Below are 21,602 nucleotides of genomic sequence, written 5' to 3'. Positions count from 1 at the left end.
GAAATTATAGCATGCTACTTTATTTACCTTGATTTTGATGAGGTAAAGATCTTTGTCCTGGCCAGGAAGGGTACAGGGGATAATGATGATGACGATGATGGTGTAAAGACCAGCTAGAGGTTGGAGGGACTCTGGGAGGCTGGAAATGCATGCCTGGATTCACATTAGTGTGCCTTCCTGTGTTTCTGTCTTGGTTTCCATATGTAACCCTCTGGGTGGTAGTTTGTCCTCTTCCCTGGTTGGTTTGATGAAGCCAGGGGTGAAGGGGCTCCATTATGGGGAAATTGCTCATTTGAGGCTTTACAGTTGGTTTGTGTATCCATTTGTCTTCTCTCTGTGTGCCCTCATCTCTGGTTCCACCTTTTGCTGAATGTGATGTAAAGATGTTGGAGGATGAAGACTTTGCGTACATTAGTGTTTTCTTCTCTGGTGAAGGTCGAGTGTAAAATCTCGGTTGTGTTGTTGACCTCAAGATATCTCGTGTATTGTAGCTCTCTGTAACCAACTTTTCTGTGTCTTTCTTTCTCCCTTCTGTTTCTATTTGATATTTCTCTTGCTCCTCCAATGCTTTTAGAAGCAGGTTTTTATTGTTGATGCCATTTCCTTGAGTTTGTTTTGTCATCTCTACTTTATTTATCTCGGGTTTCTTTAAGTGTACAACATCCTTCGTCTTTTCTTCAACAGGCTGTAAAGCTGAATTATTTATTTTAGGAGTGACGATTGTCTTTGGATTAGGTAAATGGTTTCTACCTGGCAAATGACCTACGTGGGGATTAGTCTCCTTAACTGATGGAAAGGGGGTAATGCTAATTGCAAGCTGCTGAGCTGTAATAAGGATTTCACTATTTAAATCTTCCTTAGCATCCAAACTGTCACCAGTTTTGTAATTATATTCATCATAGTACTCATCTTCCTCTGTCTGATACTCAGCAGATAAGGTTTCATAGCTTTCCACTGTGGTTGGAACAGTTGTTGCAGTTGTAGTAGTTGTAGTAGTGGTAGTTGTAATGGGCGTTGTTGTCATTGGAGTGGTGGTTGTTGTTGGGGGAAGAGTTGTTTGGGGTTTGTTTGATGAATGGTAGAGGGGGTTAAGATGTGGGTGGATTCTTCTCACTGGGGGTTTTCTACGTCTGTAAGGGCGCCTTCTTCTGTTTGAACCAGCAGAAACAAAGTCAACGTTTCTTCCTCCCTCTCCTAAGTGCTTATTTTCTGACTGTTCGACTGGGTGACGAACTCCAGAAGGAACTGTAGTCCTGGGAGAAGCAGTCTGAAGAATCTGACTTTCTAATGTTTCAGAGTGTTTTTTCACATCCTCCTTCTGGCCTGTGTTTGAATGTACCTCAGGATTAAGTTTCGCATTGATAGGAAAATCTGTCTGAGGTGTAGTGGTGTGATGTAAGTTGTAAGCAGCAGTATTAACCATAGTGGCAACTGCAGTTGTAGGCTTGGCTGTACTTGGCTGGATGATTACCGTGCTTGGCTCCTCAAGTGTCTGCTCAGTGGGCAGAGCAGCACCTGGTTTCGCATTAGCTTTTGCCAGTATCTCTGCCCAACGATTTGGATCCAACTCCTTAATGGATTTATTAGGTTTTCTCTTTGAATCTTTCATTCGTATCCTTTTCGAAAAACCGTTAGGATTCCTTTGCCTCGATCCTACCTTCTCAGGGAGTTGTGTAGAAAAAGGACGCACAATTTCTTGAAAATCTCCCCCTGAGCCTTCTCGTTCTTCCAAAGCAACTGTCAAGATAGGATGCTCTTTCTCAGTTTGTACTTTAGTCTTTTCAGAAGCCTTTTCTCCCCTGACTTCCACTATGTGAGTCAGCATGTCAGCTCCATACAGATTGGAGGCCAAGCAGCTATATTCCCCTGCATCTTCTAGCGTCAGTCTTCTTACAACCAACGTCCCATTCTCCATCACTTCTGCTCTTCTTGTCTGTTGTGTGGGGAGAAGAACTTGATTTCTGGGTAGATACCATATAGTGTGACTGGGATGAGCCGAGGTCACCTCACAAGGAAGAGAGAAAGTGTTCCCTCTCTCAACTGTAATTTTCTCACCATTGAAAGCTGTTGGACTCAGTGAGCGCTCTTTGATGGTTAGTCTCAAGGGCATCAAGTCCACACCGGCTTTAGTTCTGACAATACAGTGGTAGACACCGGAGTCAGACAGTGTGGCATTCAAAATCACAAGCTGCCCATTTTCAGAAATGTGTATTTTATCAGTTACATCCTCCACAACGGACAAATCTGGAAGCATCCACTCCATTTTCACCTGTGGATCAGATGCAATGACACTGCACTCTAAGTTAACCTTTGATCCTTCAAGAGCAGTCTGAACGCGTCCTGCTGTCCCTCTGCGAATTAGTGCCCAGGAAGACGCAAAGTCACTGTCATCTTCAGCCCTGTGGATGTTGATGTCCTTTGTAATTAAAGTAGTGAAATCCATCACCAGTTTCTTGGTCGTTGTCTGCTTTCTATTAAGCCTCAAAGTGACTCTGGGTTGAAGCAGCCATGAGGGTTCTGCTACCAAATACCCTTTTAGTTCTGTGAAATATGGAGAGTTCTCATTCACAGCTTGTGTGTACTGATAGGTTACTCCACTTGCATTTCCCCTCTGATGACCTCTCTCCAAAATTGCAGGGCTTTCGTAGTAATACGCAACCAGTTGCCACAGATTTTGCAATTTCTCTCGATCAATCTCGCATTCAATAGCAGTCACCAGTGATACATTGACAGATAAGTCCCTAGGTGAACGTGGATTTGCTGCCCACGTCATAGGTGAACTGTCTCCAGGATGGCGAACATCACATGCCACATGAGCACTGTTTCCATGGCTATCTGAGAGAACAATGGTCAAATGACCTAAAGGTTTTTCAAAGTCCCGAGTGTATGGAGTGTCAGGCTCTGCTTCTGATTCAGCCCACACTGGATTGTCCCACTTTTTGAGAGGGGAACGAAGAGCCGGTCGTTCACATGTAAGCTTGTCTGGAGTTAACCCGAGAAAAAGGGTCCCATTCAGGTGCTGAGGTGAGGAACACTGTGGGCATATGTCTTTGGATCCACGTTCCTTCTTACACTTTATTACTCCTGGAAGGATGTGAGGGGAAAAAGTTTGGAGGGAAAAGTAAGGCATTGAGGTAAAATAAGGGAAAATATAAGAGATGATAGGAAAACAAGGTGAAATAGTGAAATTACAATGAATTAGAGAAAGTGCATGTACCATAAAAAATATTTAATGATAATATGTTTCCAGGCTTTCAAAGTGCTCATGTGATGAAATAGGGCTAGGGTTATGCTTTCATACCTTCATGTGTGGAGCTCCATTCCATCAACCAGTGGAGCTGACAGTTGCAGGTCCAAGGATTACCATGTAACGAGAGGAGCTCAAGTCTGGGAGCTGTCTGCAGAGCTCCGGCAGGTAACTGCTCCAACAGATTGTCTGATAGATGTAAGTGTCTGAGACAAAAACATTTACACGGTGTCTTTGTTAAAGGGTCTTCAGAGTGATGGGGACTGGAAAGATTGTTGAGTACATTGCACATATTGAAAGGAAACACATGTATTACATTACCTGTGTATCCAATCCTATCCTAGATCCACAATGCAAGAATTTTAGGAACTATCGAAACTCTTTAAACACTGTTTTCGGGGTCCTGTTTAGCTTCTGTTTGAAGGTTGCTACACTAAGAGAAATTTCTGAGCAACACATATGTGATTGGTCTGAGAGTAAGCATACATTAACTGAAACAATCATTTTGGGGGCTATTATCAGTTGCACTGGGAGCTAAAGGCCTCTAAAAAGTGTCTTCTTATATTCAACACATAAAAACACAGAAAATGTCACTTGTAATCAGACATTATGTTGCTTAAACTAAAACAGTACATCTCTCTGCCTACTTCAGGATTACGCAATCCAAAACACACGACAAAAACACAGCTCCAGTTTGTTAAGGCATGAGTCTGGGTTTGCTCTTACAACCATCAGCTGGCTAATATGGGACATTAACATTTCTATTGGCGGCACCATGCAAACCAAAAAAGAAATAAATAAAAAAATAGGATGGCAGTCTCCTTACAATCAGGTGAAATCTGCTGTTGCCTGGTGATTTCATTGGATTTTTTGATATTTAGCAGCCAGTTTTCAGTAGCTGTGGTGACCAACATGTCTGACCGACCACTTTTAATGGAAGGTGACTGCACGGGTCATCTGTTAGAAGCGACCTAACTCAAGATTTCTGAACACCTAAATCCTTTTACAGTTAAATGAAAGCAGCTATGTCACTACTTCTGGAAGAATTTCAGTTTTAGATCAATATGGTTCCAGTTCCAGCCTTTGAATTCAAGTTGATGTAAATTTCTGCAAATGCAGATGGTCATTTGTTTTTATTTATTTATTTTAAAATTATATTTACATCTAATCACTATATTATCAGAAACAGACTGCATGGAATTACAAACTCAAGTCCATTACAGTACAAACTGATAGCAGACCGACTCCATTAATTTTCATTTCATTGCCATCTTGAGGCATCATGATGACAGCAGCTGACTTAAACTGGTTACAGACCCGGTCTTCATGGCAACCATTTAATAGGCAACAAGATAGCAAATTCATTACACATGGTTGTAATAATTTCCTTTGTGCTGTGGTGCCTTGTAGCATAAGTATGCAGTGCTCAAAGGAGAACCGCACAGAGTTTACGTTTGTTTGTCAGGTTCTTTGAGCCATTCTAGTTTCTAAATGAATGCCAGGGCACAAGGTTTCCTAGTAGAGAGCTACACTGTGAACCATATTTTGAACGGCTTGGCTTACTTGCGTATATTTACTTCCAATCAAAATAATGTAAATAGATAATTAGGTACAAACTCAATAACCTCAAGTTAGTTTCAGATAAATTTCTCGATGTCTTACTTGAGTCCTGAGGTCCAAAAGTGTCCTAGTACTGACACTGTTATGAAGGTATGCGGGTGGACCTCTTTGAGAAGGTTCCCCTCCAGCTGCAGGAGTTTTAGGGAGGTCAGGCCAGAAAAGGAGTATGGCTCTATAAAGTCTATAAGGTTGTGGTCCAAATGGAGACGAATCAAACCAACAAGACCCTCGAACAAACCAGGATTTATTGACGTTAGCTTGTTGTAACTCAGCTTCAAGATCTGTAAAATAGTGAATGACAGAACTATGAAAAGACAGAAAGACATTTTCAAAGATAGCTGCAGTCTTTAGTTGGCCTGTGATGTTGCTACGGCACAAGAGTAATCAGGCAGTTGCAGTTGAGCCTCATTCCACCTGTCTAATGTGCAGTAATAAAGTCCAGAGTCTCTCATTTTTAATTCTGATGTAATTGCATGGATCACTGGTGTGTTTAAAAAGCTAATTTAGGCGTTGATCAGATCCATCTGGACCCAACAGGACTCATTGCAACTTTAGTCAAGCAATCAAAGAACAGCTAATTACTGGCTTATATGTGGTTTACACAGGAGAAGATTGAACTCTGTGCATACACTGTATGCCATTAGTGTTCGTTTCTTTTACACTTATCATTTCTTCATTGTAATCTGTGTTTCCATAAAAAACATTTAATGTCACTGGTAGAAAGAGAAAAACCATCTGATCTACAGAGTGTGATGCAGAAGTAAACTTGGCTGTTGAATGAAATTTCCACTTATGACCTAATCAAGTTTGAGTCCAGTGAGTTTTGACTTTTTATTTTGATAAAAGCAGCAGTTCCTTCTGTTTATACCAACTGTAATAAACAGGGTCAAGATATGAATGTGATGTATACAAAGAGACAAACTGTACCTGTAGTGATCTCAGGCTGTAAAAAGCTCCAGGATGAACCATGTTAATGTCGTTGCCATGCAACATGAGCATTTCTAGCTGCCGCAGTGACCTGAATTCAGACCCCTCCACCTCCGTCAGGCTGTTATATCTGTTAGAGAAAACAAACAGGACCAGGTACTGTTATGGCATAAGGCGAAGAAGGCAACAATATTCAGCAATCTATGTGTGTAAATGTGACCTTTCAGATAAAAGGAAAATGCTTGAAGGACTGACAAGTGGAAAGAATGAAGGGTGACAGAGAGTGTTCAGACAGACTTTGACCCACAATGGTTTTTTCCTCCTTAAAGCTTTCCTATTTTTAAATCAGAGGAAACGCATGTGCAGATTCAAGTGATTTATCTTCTTTACAAAGAAGATCTAAAACAGCACCAATGTGGAACAGGAAGTAGCCTAACATGTTCAGAAAGTAGGCGCAGTTTTCTAAGATATTATTTCTATTATTTCTAACAGTTCCAGAGTAAAAAAAAAAAAAAAGACAAAATGATCATGATATGTCAGCATTTCCAGTAACTGGTTATGAACTTTTCATATAGCTTTGCCATGCAAAACCACTCTGCAAACCTCCTCAAAACCTCTTCTGGCATCAACATCAACACAAAAACTGAGCTGGTGCTTCATGGCTCCTTTAAGTGTAGCGTGTATGTGGCCATGTACTTTTGTCCATACATTCATTCATGTCAACATTTATCAGAAACAGCTACATCCTCAGCCCCACATCGACTATACGAGTCTCAAGTATGTTAGACTACTTGGTGTTTAGAAGTCAGCCTCCATCTCCTTACAGCTTTAAATCCCCATGTGCTACAGCAGTCCCCTGTGCTGTAGGCGGTCCATACCATCCTCCAGGCCATTTACTGAACAGTTCCTTTGAAAGACAGTGGAAACCCGCAGTTTTCTTTTGAATTCAAACTGCATGTCTCTAAACCTACACTAAAGGAAACAGGCCCAAGAGTCTAAATAAAACACCCAAACATGTCTGGTGTGAACATTTAGAGTTAAAATCCCTCCACCCTATTTTCAGGGTGGTCCCGTCATCGGAAGTTTTAAATCTGTTTGTTCCCTAAAGGCTCGTGGTCCCCTTCCAAATGTATTGTCTGTGCAGTGTCCTGCCGAAATTCCCTTTGTTCCTAATACTATAGACGCCGCCACCACACACAAAGTCATCAGGAGTCAATATGGAATCGTAAGCCTTCGCTCTCGCATCGTAGCCCTGAGTGTTTCTTGGCTTCACTTTGGAGAGCTGTAGCTGTAGGAACACTCATGTCCGATTTAGTCTGAGTGAACGTTAAACAAACACTGCCATGCAAGCGTCCGAGTACATCTTATAATGTCTGACTGAGCCCGTGTAAGAAAAGCACAAGTCATTTGTCCTCTGAACTTTTACAATCAACAAGTGAAAGACATGTGGCCTCTATGCTCTACCCAGGCAGCTCCTAAAATGGTCTCTTAAACTAAATGGAGTTTATTTTCCAATGGGACAGTTTGCATCTTTGTCCGATGGTGACAACAGTTCAGACAAATGACTGTAGACATTATTGTCAAGAGTTCAGGTGTAAGCATGGCTGCTGGTCGTACTAAGCTTCCTAGTGAAACATCAAACACGTAGTGGTTAAAGCCTTGATTAAACTACGAGTCCCCTAGGGTCCACTTTACTCTATGGAACATATATTTCATCATCAGACAGTAAACGCCTGTGATGTAATCCAACGTGCACCGCCGTAGAAATGTAAGTACACATCAGTGCAGTCCAGAGCTGTTGAGATCAAGTCCACCTGGGCACAGGGACCTCGGGAGGAAAGGACTGTTGCAGAAACAACACACTCTTCACTAGCAGAGACAGTGCCAACGCTTTCAGGCAGAACGCACAACAATTTTTGGTCCGTTCGCTCCAGCTAGCGGTCAGCGCAGTGCATGCCGTTCCCTATGTGAAAGGGTCTTAAATCAGGCCTTCACATATGCATCAAGTATGCATATCCCACCCAGTGGCAGACTTCAAAGAAGTATAAGAGGAATGACTGAATGAATTAATCCACAGAGGAGAATAATTGAGGCATGACTAATAAAATAATCACCATTTAAAGAAGATAAACAGGATTTTTGGGAACTTCAGAAATGCTGGGTTCATTTCAGATGGACATACAGCAGATGAAAAAAGCCTTTTTAATTTTAGTTGTTGACTAGCAGCTTATAAAACTAAGCTAACATGAGCCTCAGAAGGTCCGATACTCTGTAGAAAACTGTTTTTATTCTTTCCAGCGTTTTTTTTCTTTTTAATGGCTTGATGGCTACGTACATGATGTAACCTTTGCTTTAAATTATAGGCAAACACAGGTGTTACCAATCACATTAACAAGGTTAAGTCCATTTCTAAGCCTTAATTAATGTGATTTATAATACCTGTGTTTACCTACGATTCTCTGTCAAAACAGAAAACATGGAAACCTACAAACTGCCTTGGTGTACATACAGCTCTTACACCCAGGAGTAGGGATGGGTACCGGTATCCGGTGCCATCATGGCACCGGTTCTGACATAAACGGTAGTAACCAGACCGAAAAACAGCGCACATTTCGGTGCTTTATTTCGGTGCTTTTTTTTTCCTGAGCTGTGATACACTTTAGATTCTAGCCAATCATTTTACATTTCCGAGGATAGTAGGCGGGTCCAGGTACGTACGTTCTTTTAGAGCAGAGCTACAGATTAAAAATGACCAAGGCAAATCAAAAGTCTGGCTGTACTTCACAGCAAAAGATGCAAACTCAGCAGCAACAAGTGCTTTAAGCTGATACTGTGATACTGTCAAAGGAGGTAACACCTCAAATCCGATGAAACACCTGGCGACGCATAGACCGTGCACATCTACTGTGGGTGTGGTGCCTGTTATCGGACCCGGAGTTAGCAACATCCCCCAAAAACCCGAAGACGAGAGTCCTGGCCCCTAGCCCTGCCAGTGTAGCAGAAATGATGACAGATGATGATGCAGCAGCAGCCGTTGCTTAATGTTGTTCGTGTGTAATTTATGCTGAGTAGGCTAACCACGTTATTACATTAATGCATGTAAGGTGAACTAGCAAACACCGTCGTAGTTACATGCGGCTGTCTTCTTGTTTGATGGCAGATGCTCCCTTCACCCTGGCCAAAAAGGCTAAAATGACCAAAGAAAAAGTGGAAAACAGCTAAACATGAGAGGTTTTTGGACAAAGTTTGTGTTTTTTTCCATTGTTTAAGCACTGCTTCCAGCCAGTAGTGATACCATATATGCCCCATAGCTGCAGAAAAGGCTAACATTGTTATCTTTTTACAAAAAAAGAGCTGAACATGAGAGGTTTTTGGACCAATTTTGTGTTCTCCATTCTTTAAGCACCGGTTTGAGCACCGTTTCAAAAGTACCGGTTTGGTACTGGTATCGGATAAAACCTAAATGATACCCATCCCTACCCAGGAGTGATTCACAGGAGCTGAAGTTTGCTCTCTGCTTGTTTAATTTCAGAGCAGATAAAGTACAGATGGTTCCAGCATCTCTGCTGTGCTACAGTTGAATCAGGTAAGATTTTCCTGGACACTTTTGATTGCACTTTGTACAACATTATATTATGTGCAATATTGTTGCAGATGTGAAAATGTTTTTGCTGAAGGGTGTAACTTCATGTTAATTTTTTATTTGTCTTGCTCTAATTCATTCAGTAACTGTCCCTGCAGTGTAAAACCTGCATTATGCTTTGATTCAGCTGCAGCGGCGTGATAGCTTTTCACACAGAACAGGAGCCCATATGGAAACTGTTTGCCTCCTGTGAACTGCAGGTTGGCACTGCATGGTGCTTAGTGGACCACATACCCCCTGAAGTACTTATATTAGGATGCATATAATGAGTTAAAGTATCATAAATAGAATAATCTATGAAAAAGTAAGTAAACTACACTCGTGAAATGCAGTGAAAGGTTTTTCCCAAAACAGAGCCTCACACCCAAACCCCTCCTGTGGACAGTAGTGTTGTTTGCCAAGCAGTTTGATAGATGGATAGGTATTGTTTGGAGCCAAGATAATTAGACAAGGCTGTGTGTTACATACAAAACAGTGGCTGGTGATTTTTTTTCCTACTGTGCTGGAGGGCAGTGAAAGCTCTATCCATAATTCCCACATGGAAGCTATTAGGAGATTTACTCTAGTACCACATGCTGGTGCTAAGCCCTTATCTTCTGGGCTTAAGGCAAATGTTGTCATATTAAATGCACCAGGGCCACTTGCTGCCTGGGGTTTCTTTAGTTGATATGGCAGGTTGATAAGATGCATGGCAAGCAATAATCCTTCTTCTTGATTGTAATCTCTCTTTAAATTCAAATTCAAATTCAAATTCAAATTTTATTTGTCACACACACACAACCATACACAGTATGACATGGGGGTGAAATGCTTGTAGCTGTACAATGCCCGACCATTAAATGACAGAAGAAAAGTTTTACAATATTTACAATTTACTACAAAAATTTACAAATTAACTTAGGAATTTACAGTAAAGAATGTGCAAATAGCAGAAGAGATTATAAAGATAAGGATTATAAATTATAGGAATTATAGGATTATAGGAAATGTGTGGTGGTGCGTGTGGTGACGTGTGTGAGAGTCCAGTCTTATAGTGACGTGTTTGGGAGAGTCCAGTCCTACACCTGGTTCAGGCCCCGAATAGCCTGGGGGAAGAAGCTCCTCTTCATTCTCTCTGTTTTGGCCTTAAGGGAGCGGAAGCGCTTCCCAGACCTCAACAGTGAGAAGAGTCCATTGTTGGGATGGGAGAGGTCCATCATAATCTTCCTAGCTTTGGACTTGCACCGCTTGGTGTAGATGGACAGCAGGTCAGGGAGCTCTGATTGAATGATGCGTTCTGCCGAGCGCACCACCCTTTGCAGATCTCGTCTGTCCTGCTTGGTGCTGTTCCCAAACCAGGTGCCGTCAGGACACTCTCGATGGTGCAGGAGTAGAAGTTCTTGAGCACCTTCAGTGGTAGATGGAAGTCTCTAAGTCTTCTGAGGAAGAAGAGACGCTGACGGGCTTTCTTAACCAGGGTGTTGATGTGGCAGGACCATGACAGGTCCTGAGTGATGTGGACACCCAGGTATCGGAAACTGTCCACTCTCTCCACTGGCGTGCCACTGATGATGAGGGGTTTGTAATTCCTCGCCTGCTTTGTAGTGAAGTCCACGATCAGCTCCTTAGTCTTGCTGATGTTTAGGAGGAGGTTATTCTCCTGGCACCAGGTCTCCAGGTTCCTAATCTCCTCCAGGTAGGCCGTCTCGATGTTGTCGGAGATCAGGCCCACAACAGCAGTGTCGTCAGCAAACTTGACAATGGAGGTGGTGTCGGATGTGGCTACACAGTCATAAGTGTACAGTGAGTACAGCAGGGGGCTTAAAACACAGCCCTGAGGCACTCCAGTGCTGAGTGAGATGGAGGGGGAGACTTGTTTTCCCACCCTCACTGATTGGGGTCTGTCTGTGAGGAAGTTGAGGATCCACTGACACAGTGATGAGCTGAGTCCTAGATCCGTCAACTTGGTGAAAAGCTTAGAGGGAATTATTGTGTTGAATGCTGAACTGTAGTCCACGAACAGCATCCTAACATAATTCCCTCTGCCAGTGTCCAGGTGACTCAGGGATGTCTGGAGCAGGTGAGATATGGCATCGTCTGTGGAACGATTAGTCCGGTAAGCAAACTGAAGTGAGTCGATGGTGGGAGGAAGTGAAGAAGTGATGTGATCTCTCATCAGTCTTTCAAAACACTTCATCACAATTGAAGTCAGTGCTACTGGACGGTAGTCATTGTGGCAAGCGGGCTGTTGTTTCTTTGGAACAGGGACAATAATGGACCGTTTGAAGCACGTGGGAACCACAGCTTGGGCCAGGGAGAGGTTGAAGATCTCCGTGAACACCGGTGCTAGTTGATCAGCGCAGGCTCTAAGGACCCGGCCAGGGATTGCATCTGGTCCTGCTGCCTTCCTGGTGTTCACCCTCCTGAAGGTGTTCCTCACGGCATGCTCTGTGATGACGAATGCATTTTCTTCACTGGTGCACTCCGAGCGCGCGCAGCCGTTTGTTGTTTTAATTGCTGCGGCGTCGAAGCGAGCATAAAACGTGTTCAGCTCATCAGCCAGTGAAGCATCTGCATTCATCATTGAAGAAGCTGGTCGTTTATAGTCCGTTATAGTCCGCAGTCCTTTCCACAGGCTCCTAGAGTCGCACTGTCGTAGCTGTGACTCTAGTTTTTCCCCGTAGCTCCGCTTTGCCTTTCGGACCGCGCTGCGCACGTTGTAGGACGCAGCCTTGTATAGGTCCATATTACCGGAGACAAGCCCTTCATTGTAGGCAGCGGTGCGTGATCTCAGAGCGTCGCGGATGTTTTTATCCACCCACGGCTTCTGGTTGGGAAACGTTCGGATGATAGTTCTTTCTGCTGTGTCGTCCGCTAGTTTCCCGATAAATCCCACAACCGCTTCCGTAAACATGTTGATGTCATCAGAGCTGCGCCGAAACATGTCCCAGTCTGCGTCATCCAGTGCGTCCTGCAGCGCGGCCACCGATTGGTCCGTCCAGCGAGCGACCTCCCTCCTGATTGGTGGATGCTGCTTTATCCTTTGTTTGTAAGCAGGTATGAGGAAGATGGCGGAATGGTCTGATTTTCCAAATGCCGGCAGGGGCTGAGCCTTGTAACAGTTCTTGAACGGGGTGTAGCAGTGGTCTAATGTCCTTGTGCCCCGGGTGGGGCAGTTGATGTGCTGGTGAAGGTTGTGAAATGTCCGTTTGAGATTCACTCTGTTAAAATCTCCCATAACAATGAGTGCGGCATCTTGGTGAAGTGTTTGCTGATGTGTGAGAGCCTCATGTAGCTCACATAAGGCAGTGTCCGAGTCCGCGTGAGGCGGAATGTAAACAGCGCAGGCAATGACCGCAGTGAAAGGGCGACACTTAACGATCAATAGCTCCAGATTGGGCGAGCAAGAGCGTGTGAGTGGGGAGATGTTTGTGCTGTCGCACCATCTGTTGTTCACCATCAAACATACTCCACCACCTCTTTTCTTCCCCGACTCCATTGTCCTGTCCATGCGGTAAACCGAAAAGAACCCCGTCGGCTGCACGGCGTGGTCTGGTATCGCTGGGTTCAGCCAAGTCTCGGTAAAGCAGAGGAGGTTGCAGTCCCGAATGTCTCTCTGGAACTTGATTCTGGCTCTGAGGTCATCAAGCTTGTTCTCGATGGATTGAACATTGGCTAGCAGGATACTGGGCATGGGTGCGCGGTGTGCGCGAGCCCGTAGCCTGTTCCTGATGCCGGCTCTTTTACCTCGAGGCCGTCGCTTAGGGTCGCGTCCTTTGTTCTCTCTCAGGATCTCCTTTGGCCAGGTTGGGTCCGGAGTTAAACATGGTGAAATGTTCGTGTATTGCAAACCAATAGAAACCAAAGTGTCTCTACTGTAGCGGATTTGTGTGTTTTGCATGATGCCCATGCAAGATTATCGCAGATATAGCAAAAAGTGACGAAAAACTGCAAAAAGTGGAGAAGTTAGGGCAGAGCATCCAGCACGGCAGCCGACCTCACCGGCGCCATTACACAAGAGAGGTTAAGATTTAAGATTAATGTCATTAAAACAATTGTAAATATTTATCATGACTTGGTTTGCGAGGCAGCTCGATCATTAGTTACAGAAAGAAAACAAGACCATGGCATTCCACACGGCTTCATGTGTTTAGTTTTCTTCCCCTTGGACTGACATTTGGTAATTGTGTCTTAGTGTGTGTGGGATCTTACCCCAGGTTCAGCCGCTCTGTGTCCTTAGGAAGAGTTTTTGGTATACTGGTGAGGTGTCTGAACGTACAGTGGACCTCTCTGACACCTGGACAGCTGCAGCTCCGGGGGCAGGATGGGACGGTGTGGACAGGAATGATCTAGAGGAAGTTTAAAGGAAGAAATCTATGGAGTGATATCAGGCAAATGTAGAAATTCAGAAGACAAATGGGCCTCTATACATTTTTTTACCATTTGCCACAGCAGTGATGAAAGGAGCAGGGAAAACCACGCTGTAGCCAGGCTGCGGGCGACCTTGGCGCACCACCACAGTGCCATGACTGGATGGCTGTTTGACTGATCACGTCATGAACACACCTGTTGGTGCAGATTTGTGTTAACAAAAAGATCTCTCGCAGTGCCGTGTACCTTACGAACATGATCACATAACACACTCTTTTCTTTATATTGATCCGTGTGCAGAGTAGATGATATTGTAGCGGAAACCATCAGACTACCACACTCTTGCTTAGCGCATGCTGGAATGGACTGCTGATAGAATAAGCTGTCAAACTATTAGGAAAGATGTAATGATAAAAACTTTTTTATTTCGTAGGTGTGTTCAGCTGCAGAGCAAAAATCCTTAAATAATGAAGGATGCAATACAGCAGATTCTTTGGCCAACTACAGTCATGTGAAACAGACAGATTTCACAGGAACCCCCCCCCCCCACACACACACACACACACACACACCAAGTACAGTGCTCCTGCTTGCACAGGAGTTCAGAAGGAAAGTAGCAGCCAGCTGCTCTAATCAAACGCACTTCATTAACTGATCCCCTATAAAAGCTGAAGTTTTGGCATTTTGCTGGTTTGGACCATTCAGGTTTGTCTTAATGCAAAGCCCGAATCTGGAGAGGATGTCCCAGCAAAGTCACCTGAAGGTCTGAGAAATGCTCAGAGAAACTACAACAACTTCACCTCAGACTCTGCAGGCCTCTGCTAGCATGTTAAATGTTAAAGTTAATGACAGTGCCGTTTGAAGTTTTTAGTGCCTTCTAAGTTTTTGAATCCTTTCTCACCCTTTCTCGTTTTACATTTAGATTTCATTTGAGATTTAAGGAGCTATGATGAAAGTAAAAATGTAAATGACCATAATGTCTCTCAAATTAAATCGCATCAGTAACCGTTTCCACAAGCCCAAGGTGATGGAAGAGACAGAGGAAAGAACACCGGTAGCATTCAAAGCATGAGAAGCAGTGAGAAAGGAAATGAGAGTCGTGAGAAAAAGTCGACAGTAGTTCTTGTCGTGCCAAACTATTCAGCCTCAAGGTGGACGAAACATCCTGGAGAGGTTAGTGCACTTGGTTTAATCCTGTCCGTCACCACAGTAGCCTGTAAATCCTCTCATAACCAACATAGTCGTGTAAAAACAATGGCTGCACTTGGTTTTAATATTTTAATAAGTCACCTCAAATAAATAGAACAGGATAGAATGAAATACAATAAACAGTGGAATGGAAAATAACTACTTAACACTGGAAACTTGTCAGCCGTAGCTCGCTGCAGTGCCAGGGCGCTTGGCAGCCATTAGCCTAGTTTAAACATGCTCCTTTGAGAACAATACATGCCAATTACATACAACCAAGCACAATAAAAACACACACACACTGAATCCCACGTGCACGTGATATTGCTACATAGTTAGCCAAGATACAAATAAAGGAAGAGAACAGATAGAACCAAACATCACGAGCATATTTTAAGTCATTTGAGGCCATTTAAGGGTTTCTAGTTTCCTTGTGTGTCTCTGTGCTCTCGTCCCTCGAAGGCAGGCTGATTCATCTAACAGCTGGTTGTGTGTGCGTGTGTGTTTGACAGGAGGTCCTACAACGTGAAATTTGATTTTTTATTATCATTGCAACACAAATCTACAATCGTGCACTTCTCATTTTTCTTGCTACTACAGAGGTCAGGTCATCATCACCTGGATTTAGTCATGACAGTTTTAATCAAAATAAAGAATCTGTTCACACACAAGCGGGAAAAAGACCTAAATGGACCGTTCTGTGTCAAAAACAATATTTTTCCCCTTTTGTAGTTAAAATAAAACATTCTGCATGATTTTGACGTTCCAGGAATAGTTAAAATTTCATAATAACAAGACTAAACGACCCAGCAAAGTATATCACTCGTAGTGGGAAGAAGCTGTAGAGACCTACGTCTACATGTTGTAGCTGTGATGGGGCAGTCTCGCCTGATCATGGGGGCTACTCCTGTTTATGTCTGCGTAGCTGCTGGTCTCTCGGTTTAGCCCACGTGTCTAAGAATGCACAAGTCGGAGTGAAATGGAGTGTTAAACACCAAACACTCCATTTCAGCCATTGTGAGCTTCTGATCTATGCTTCTTGGCCTTTCATGTTTTTGCTTTTTTCCACACGTCTTCCTCTTTGCGGCAACTTATTGACCAATTTAACCTACACAAACTTTTTCAAAGACCACACACGAGTACATCTCATGGACCTCTGCATTGGCTAAGTTTTCTAAATCATTCCCTCTGTGTCGCCAAAGACCTGCAAAAAAGCGGATACAACCGTGGGAACGTGAATTGGACATCTACAGGAAGGATGTCAAACTCGTTTTACATGGTGGGTCACATACGGTCCGCTTTGATCTTAAGCTGCCCGACCCGTGAAACCCCCTGTTCTGTCAGCATAAAGACTTCTAACCACACATTTAATCCTTAAGCTATGTCCCTATAAGAACATGAAGGCCATTTTCAACAGTACTTCTAGAGTTTTTCTACATGATAAAGAAATCCTGCTGTTGGTTTAAATTGTAAGAAATAAATGTGCAAAACTAAAGGAAACAAAAAAGATAGAAGACCCATTGTGACAGACAGACACTTCTATATTAGATTATTAACAAAACAGTTACTTAATTACTTTTTTATGACAAATTATTCTATGCCCTCCCTCTCATTTTTCAAATCTGTCCAGTGGGCCAGATTGGAGTCTTTGCTGAGCCAATTCTGGCCCCCAGACCTTATGTTTGACACCCCTGGTCTACAACCTTGCCATGAGGCTTTTGAGCCCTGAAATATCCTGCTCAGTCTGAGTATGATAGCAGCAGTTTGGGTTACAGGGAAAAATGTGTCCTCCACGAAGAGTTCAGGGGCTAAGGAAAATAATCTCTGGAGCTTTGGGGTCAAGTATGATATCACAGTATTCACAATAAATGTCCACGTAGCTTCAAACATCCATTCTGTGCTTTCAATGACATGTTAAAAGCAGTTTTGTTACAGTTTATTGGGTGTTACACATACCTGAGCAGCAACTTCACGTCATAAAACTTAAAAACTAGGAGCCAGTTTCATCGACAGCTCCTGCATAGATTTTATAGTCCAGTAAAGGTGTCCGTTTGGTCTCAGTCTCCAATGTGAATGGATATGCTGATCACAGAGGAAAAGAAGAAAGGGTAAAGAAGTGCTTTACCCTTTCTTTAACACCTTTAACATTTCTCTGCCAGAAAACGCTGGAAACAAAAAGTAAAAGCTGGAAATTAAAGTGTAAAGTGAGAGAGGGCAAGAGGTCGATGAAAGGAAAAAAATACAAAAGAGAAGAAGATTAAAAAACAGAGGCATGAGAAAACACACGAGGAGATGAGAAAAGGGTTTCCCTGAACTATGCAACCATAAAGCACCTGTTTCAGGCTTCCTCCCGACAGAGATTAAATGCATATACCTCCTGAAAGGGGCAGAGCACAAAACTCTGTTTCTTATCAATTTCACGTGTTTCCTGGAAAAAGGTTTTTTTCTTTATATCACTGCCAAAATACATCAATCTTTCCTTTATGTCTTTGTATATGGTCATGCTGTCTTATAGCCATTCAGTTCTTTTCATCTCCACTGCACTTTTAAACACCTTGAGTGAATGAAGCAAAGAAAACTATACTGTAACCTGTAAAGTTGGTTTTCTATTTAGGTCAATAGAAAACCAACTTTGCTAACACTTTACACTTCGGCACATGGATTATCCTTGTGTGGAGTGTGCAAAGAAACTCTATATAATACGCCACTTGGCTTCTTTTATGAGATGTTACTTTTCCCGAATCACATAAAGAGTTTTTTTGTTTGTTCAAACACGAGGTTTGTGACCACTAACTACTTGATGTTAACTTGTAAGATCACAGCTGTACGGCCCCAGTCACACAGGCCTAGAGACTGTTTCAAGACCACCCAGCAAACACTGGTCACAAGGGAGAAATGTGGGAAAACACTCCTTGTGATTGCTTTGGTTCGTAGCAGATTGCTGCTCCTGCTTAGCAGAGGTGACAAAAGTGCAGACATTCTCTACTCAAGTAGAAGTACAGATACTACTGTGAAAAGCAAAGTAAAAGTTGAAGTACTGACTCAACTTCTTTACGCCAGTAAAAGTTAAAAAGTGCAGGCTCTGAAAAGTACTCAAAGTAACAAAGTAGATCCTTGAAGGACAATTCTACCACATATTTTTATGCCAATCTAACTGAACCTTGTGCTACATTAATGCAATAATAAATAATATTAGTAGATGGGAATACAACTTTTATTTCAATCTAAATTTTATTCTAATAAAAGAATCACGTACAGGCTGTGATCAGCTGACCTGCTGCTCTTTGTGGGTGTACACGTCTGAATTCAACCAGATGTTAGCAGATGTTTTATGAGTCGTCCTGGCTGATTTCCATCCTCTACACTGACAGTCCACTGTTTATGCTGTCTTTATACTTTACACTATACAACCAACTTAACTTCAAGTTCATCTCTGCCCTTTATGTAACCTAACTCTGACCATGAACACCACAGCCACTCTGCACTCTCACACACACTTTAAACCCAGCACAGCACAGCAAACTAACCTATTTATCCTGCAGTAAGCTATAGAGTATTTTCATGAAACCTTTAAAAAAACACAGTTACTCTGACACAGTTTGTTTTGTTTTGTAAATACTAAAACAAAACAAATGACTGTTTCTATTTTGTTAGACTTTAGATATTAACTGAACAGAATTCACATTCTTGTGTACAAACATCTTCTTCCCAGTAAGTACAGGATAGAGGTCCAGACAATATTCATAAAGAGCAGATGGTGAGCTAAGAAAGGGGACAATAGAATATTTCCTTATGGAGCAGAAAGGATGGTAAGCCAGCGGTCATTCAACATCAAAATATTTGCTAGCGACTTCTCCTGTGTACTGGTGGAATGTATCGAATCAAGGTATCAGCAACTCTCGACATCAACACTAAGCTTTAGTCAGTATTCAAAGTCAACACATTCAAAGGTAGTTACTATATATCCAAGATGTGCAATTGCAAAAGTACTTTGAGGTGCTTTTCTTATGGCGTGATAGGCTAGAGTTTTAGTTGAACAGATGTGGCGACAACAGTAACAGAGTCGGGTAGGCTCATTGCTTTTCAGTGCAAGTAAGCTACTGAATGTAGTTTACAGTTTCCTACTACAAGCAAGTCTTTAGAGCTTGTCATACTATATCTCCCAGCCTTAATTGTGTTGTTAGGGTAAAAGTACTGTTAGCCAATGATCCGCCACTGAAGACTGATCAAAAGTCAGATCCCTCTCACTTTGATTATTCTTTTAAGAATGCCGGAGTAGGGAAAAATACATCATGTGACGGAAGCTGCGGTGGAACAGTGGGACCATTTTTGCACCTACAAGTCTCCATGACTTGGACATTTGATCTTAATACAACATATGTTAAAACCTCACTGTTTTTGTTTTGTTTTGTTGTTGTTTTTTGTTTTTTTTGTTTGTTTTTGTTTGTTTGCTTCTTGCTTTTGGTTGCTGCATCTTTGTATTTGCTGTTATAAAATGCAAAATCTAACAAATACTTGAATTATAAAAAAAAAAAGAAGAATGTCGGAGTAAAGCCATCTTTATGTCAAAAGCATTATGCTGACAGTCAGCCAAGTCACAGCTGCTTTATTCAAGATAACACATGTCAGGAGAGGACTACAATATGATTCCCACATGTTTTCCATGCACGTCTGTAGGCCTGCGATCATGTGCTGCCCATATATCCTCATTCAGAAATCTCTTTCAACATTATGTACCGAGTGTTGCCATTAGATACTAACCCTGTCTACATAAGGTCATCTAGCAATTATAATGGTTACATTTACTGATTGCGACAGACTGGCGACCTGTCCAGGGTGTACCCCGCCTTTCGCCCTATGACAGCTGGGATAGGCTCCAGCGCCCCCCGCGACCCTGAAAAGGATAAGCGGAAGCGAATGGATGGATGGACATTTACTGATTGATGTTGCGGTTATGATTCTTTATTAACGCCTAATCAGCTCATAAGGGAAGAAATGGTAAATGGACTAGAACGTACGCAGCACTTTTCTGTTCTACCTGAGCGCTCAAAGAACTTTATGCAACTTGCCTCATTCACACAGGCACTGTTTGCTATGCTTTTTCTGTCTAACATTCACACAAGTTCACACCACGATGGATGCTTTGCCTCTTGAGCTACAGCAAAATGATAATTGAATGTGTGTATTGCACAAAAAGGCTCTATGTTGGTTTTGCTACTATGAAGGTTGAGAAGAAAGTTTTTGTTTTGGTTTCCCTCCAAGTACTAGGTGTAAATCTCTTATAGTTTTAGCTTAGCATGTGGATGAAGGGAAGCTTAGCTGACTTTACAGCTAATCTAAATGCTGTTGTTGCGTCTTTGTAGAGTGTAGAAGTCTTATTTCTGAAAGCTGGTCCTCATTAGTCATTAAAACAGAGCCGTTTCTAACAAATACTAAACTGTGTATTCATGTTGACCGTCTGTTTGCCTGAAGTGCTCATTTGTACCAGTATGATTAAAATGCATGTTGCCAAAGGACCCGGTTATAGTAAACAAAGATTTGGTCTCACATAAGTCTGTCTCGCACATAGTAAATCATGTATAAACGTTTGCTCTTTGGACACCTTGGTGGGCTGTGGGCATGCATGTCACATTATTTATGTGAGAGCTAATTCACAGCTTTATTAAGACTTGTGGACAAAAGAATGGCAAATTTAATTCTATACAAGCCAACAAACAGATGAATTACTGTGACACTGGTGGCCAAAGCGGCTCTAAAACGATCATGTTTACTGTCTTTGGACTCTTATTAGACAACGTCCAATTGTTAAACATAGAAATTAAGAGTCAACAGTCACATTTCAAACCTCTTAATTGGAGAAAATTACAGTCAGTGTTCTACGTAGAAAACGGCATCCTGAAACTTCAACTCAAACAACTGCATCTGGGAGCATTTAACAAGTTCTCATTAGGAAAAACCACCAGAGACTCACCTGAAAATTCCTCTAGAAGATGGAAAACATAAACAGCTTTAGTACAAAATAGACAAAGTCCTTTGTTTTGGCTGCAGGATACAAAGCTTTACAAGAAAACCAGGTGTAGACAAGAAAAAAAGGATCCAGTTGATGTTCTAGTCCTGATGATGTTTGCTGATTTGTAAAGCCACCAATGTCCCGAGGTCTGAGAAGGAGGCAGTAAAAGAGGGGATGGAGCGCTCTGTCTGTGTGTGTGTGGATTAGTTTGACCCTCTGCTGGTCTCTGAGGCATCTGGATTTCAGTTTAACTGCTTTTCCATTTTCCCGTGCCTTTCTGTAACTGTGCAGTCAGGAATGCTGCTTCTCCATCCCCTTCTACACCTACGCTCCCTCCTTCACCTCCTTTATTCATCTCCTATTCCACTCTGTCTTTAACCATTCCTCGCTATTCCCTCTTTGAGGCTCGACTTCCACTTCATGCAGACTGTCCTGGTAGAAACAGATCACTTTCTTTTCCTTTTTGCTGTTTTCTGTCACTCCTCCATCTGTCTTAGTTTTTACTCGTCTCTCTATCGCAACATTCTTTCTCTGTTGTCTCTGCCTGTTTTTCTCGTTACACCCTTTCACCTTTCCAACGCTCCCTCTCTAGCTTCCTCCCCCCTCCTGAGGTATAT

General features: G+C 42.5%; 1 protein-coding gene across 1 annotated transcript in view; it reads right to left on the bottom strand.

Annotated features, from left to right (window-relative positions):
* The window catches only part of LOC147337552 (matrix-remodeling-associated protein 5), a 29,876-nt gene extending 8,507 nt beyond the window's left edge, over positions 1-21,369 (bottom strand). The window contains exons 1-7 of the mRNA XM_086306013.1: positions 20,947-21,369; positions 13,857-13,982; positions 13,629-13,765; positions 5,795-5,924; positions 4,910-5,148; positions 3,302-3,453; positions 28-3,084 (exon numbers count right to left, since the gene is read on the bottom strand). Of these exons, the coding sequence (XP_086162139.1) occupies positions 28-3,084; positions 3,302-3,453; positions 4,910-5,148; positions 5,795-5,924; positions 13,629-13,765; positions 13,857-13,943 (3,802 nt within the window). The 5' untranslated portion in view covers positions 13,944-13,982; positions 20,947-21,369. The remainder of the gene's footprint in view (positions 1-27; positions 3,085-3,301; positions 3,454-4,909; positions 5,149-5,794; positions 5,925-13,628; positions 13,766-13,856; positions 13,983-20,946) is intronic.
* Positions 21,370-21,602: the final 233 nt, after the last annotated feature.

The sequence above is a fragment of the Aulonocara sp. 'chitande type north' Nkhata Bay genome, linkage group LG2, assembly GCF_057382095.1.
Source record: "Aulonocara sp. 'chitande type north' Nkhata Bay isolate Kocher_YH1m ecotype deep benthic linkage group LG2, A_spYH_male_GT1.1, whole genome shotgun sequence".
NCBI lineage: Eukaryota > Metazoa > Chordata > Actinopteri > Cichliformes > Cichlidae > Aulonocara > Aulonocara sp. 'chitande type north' Nkhata Bay.
The sequence above is the reverse complement of the archived record's forward strand: the minus strand, read 5'-3'. Positions and strand labels throughout refer to the sequence as shown.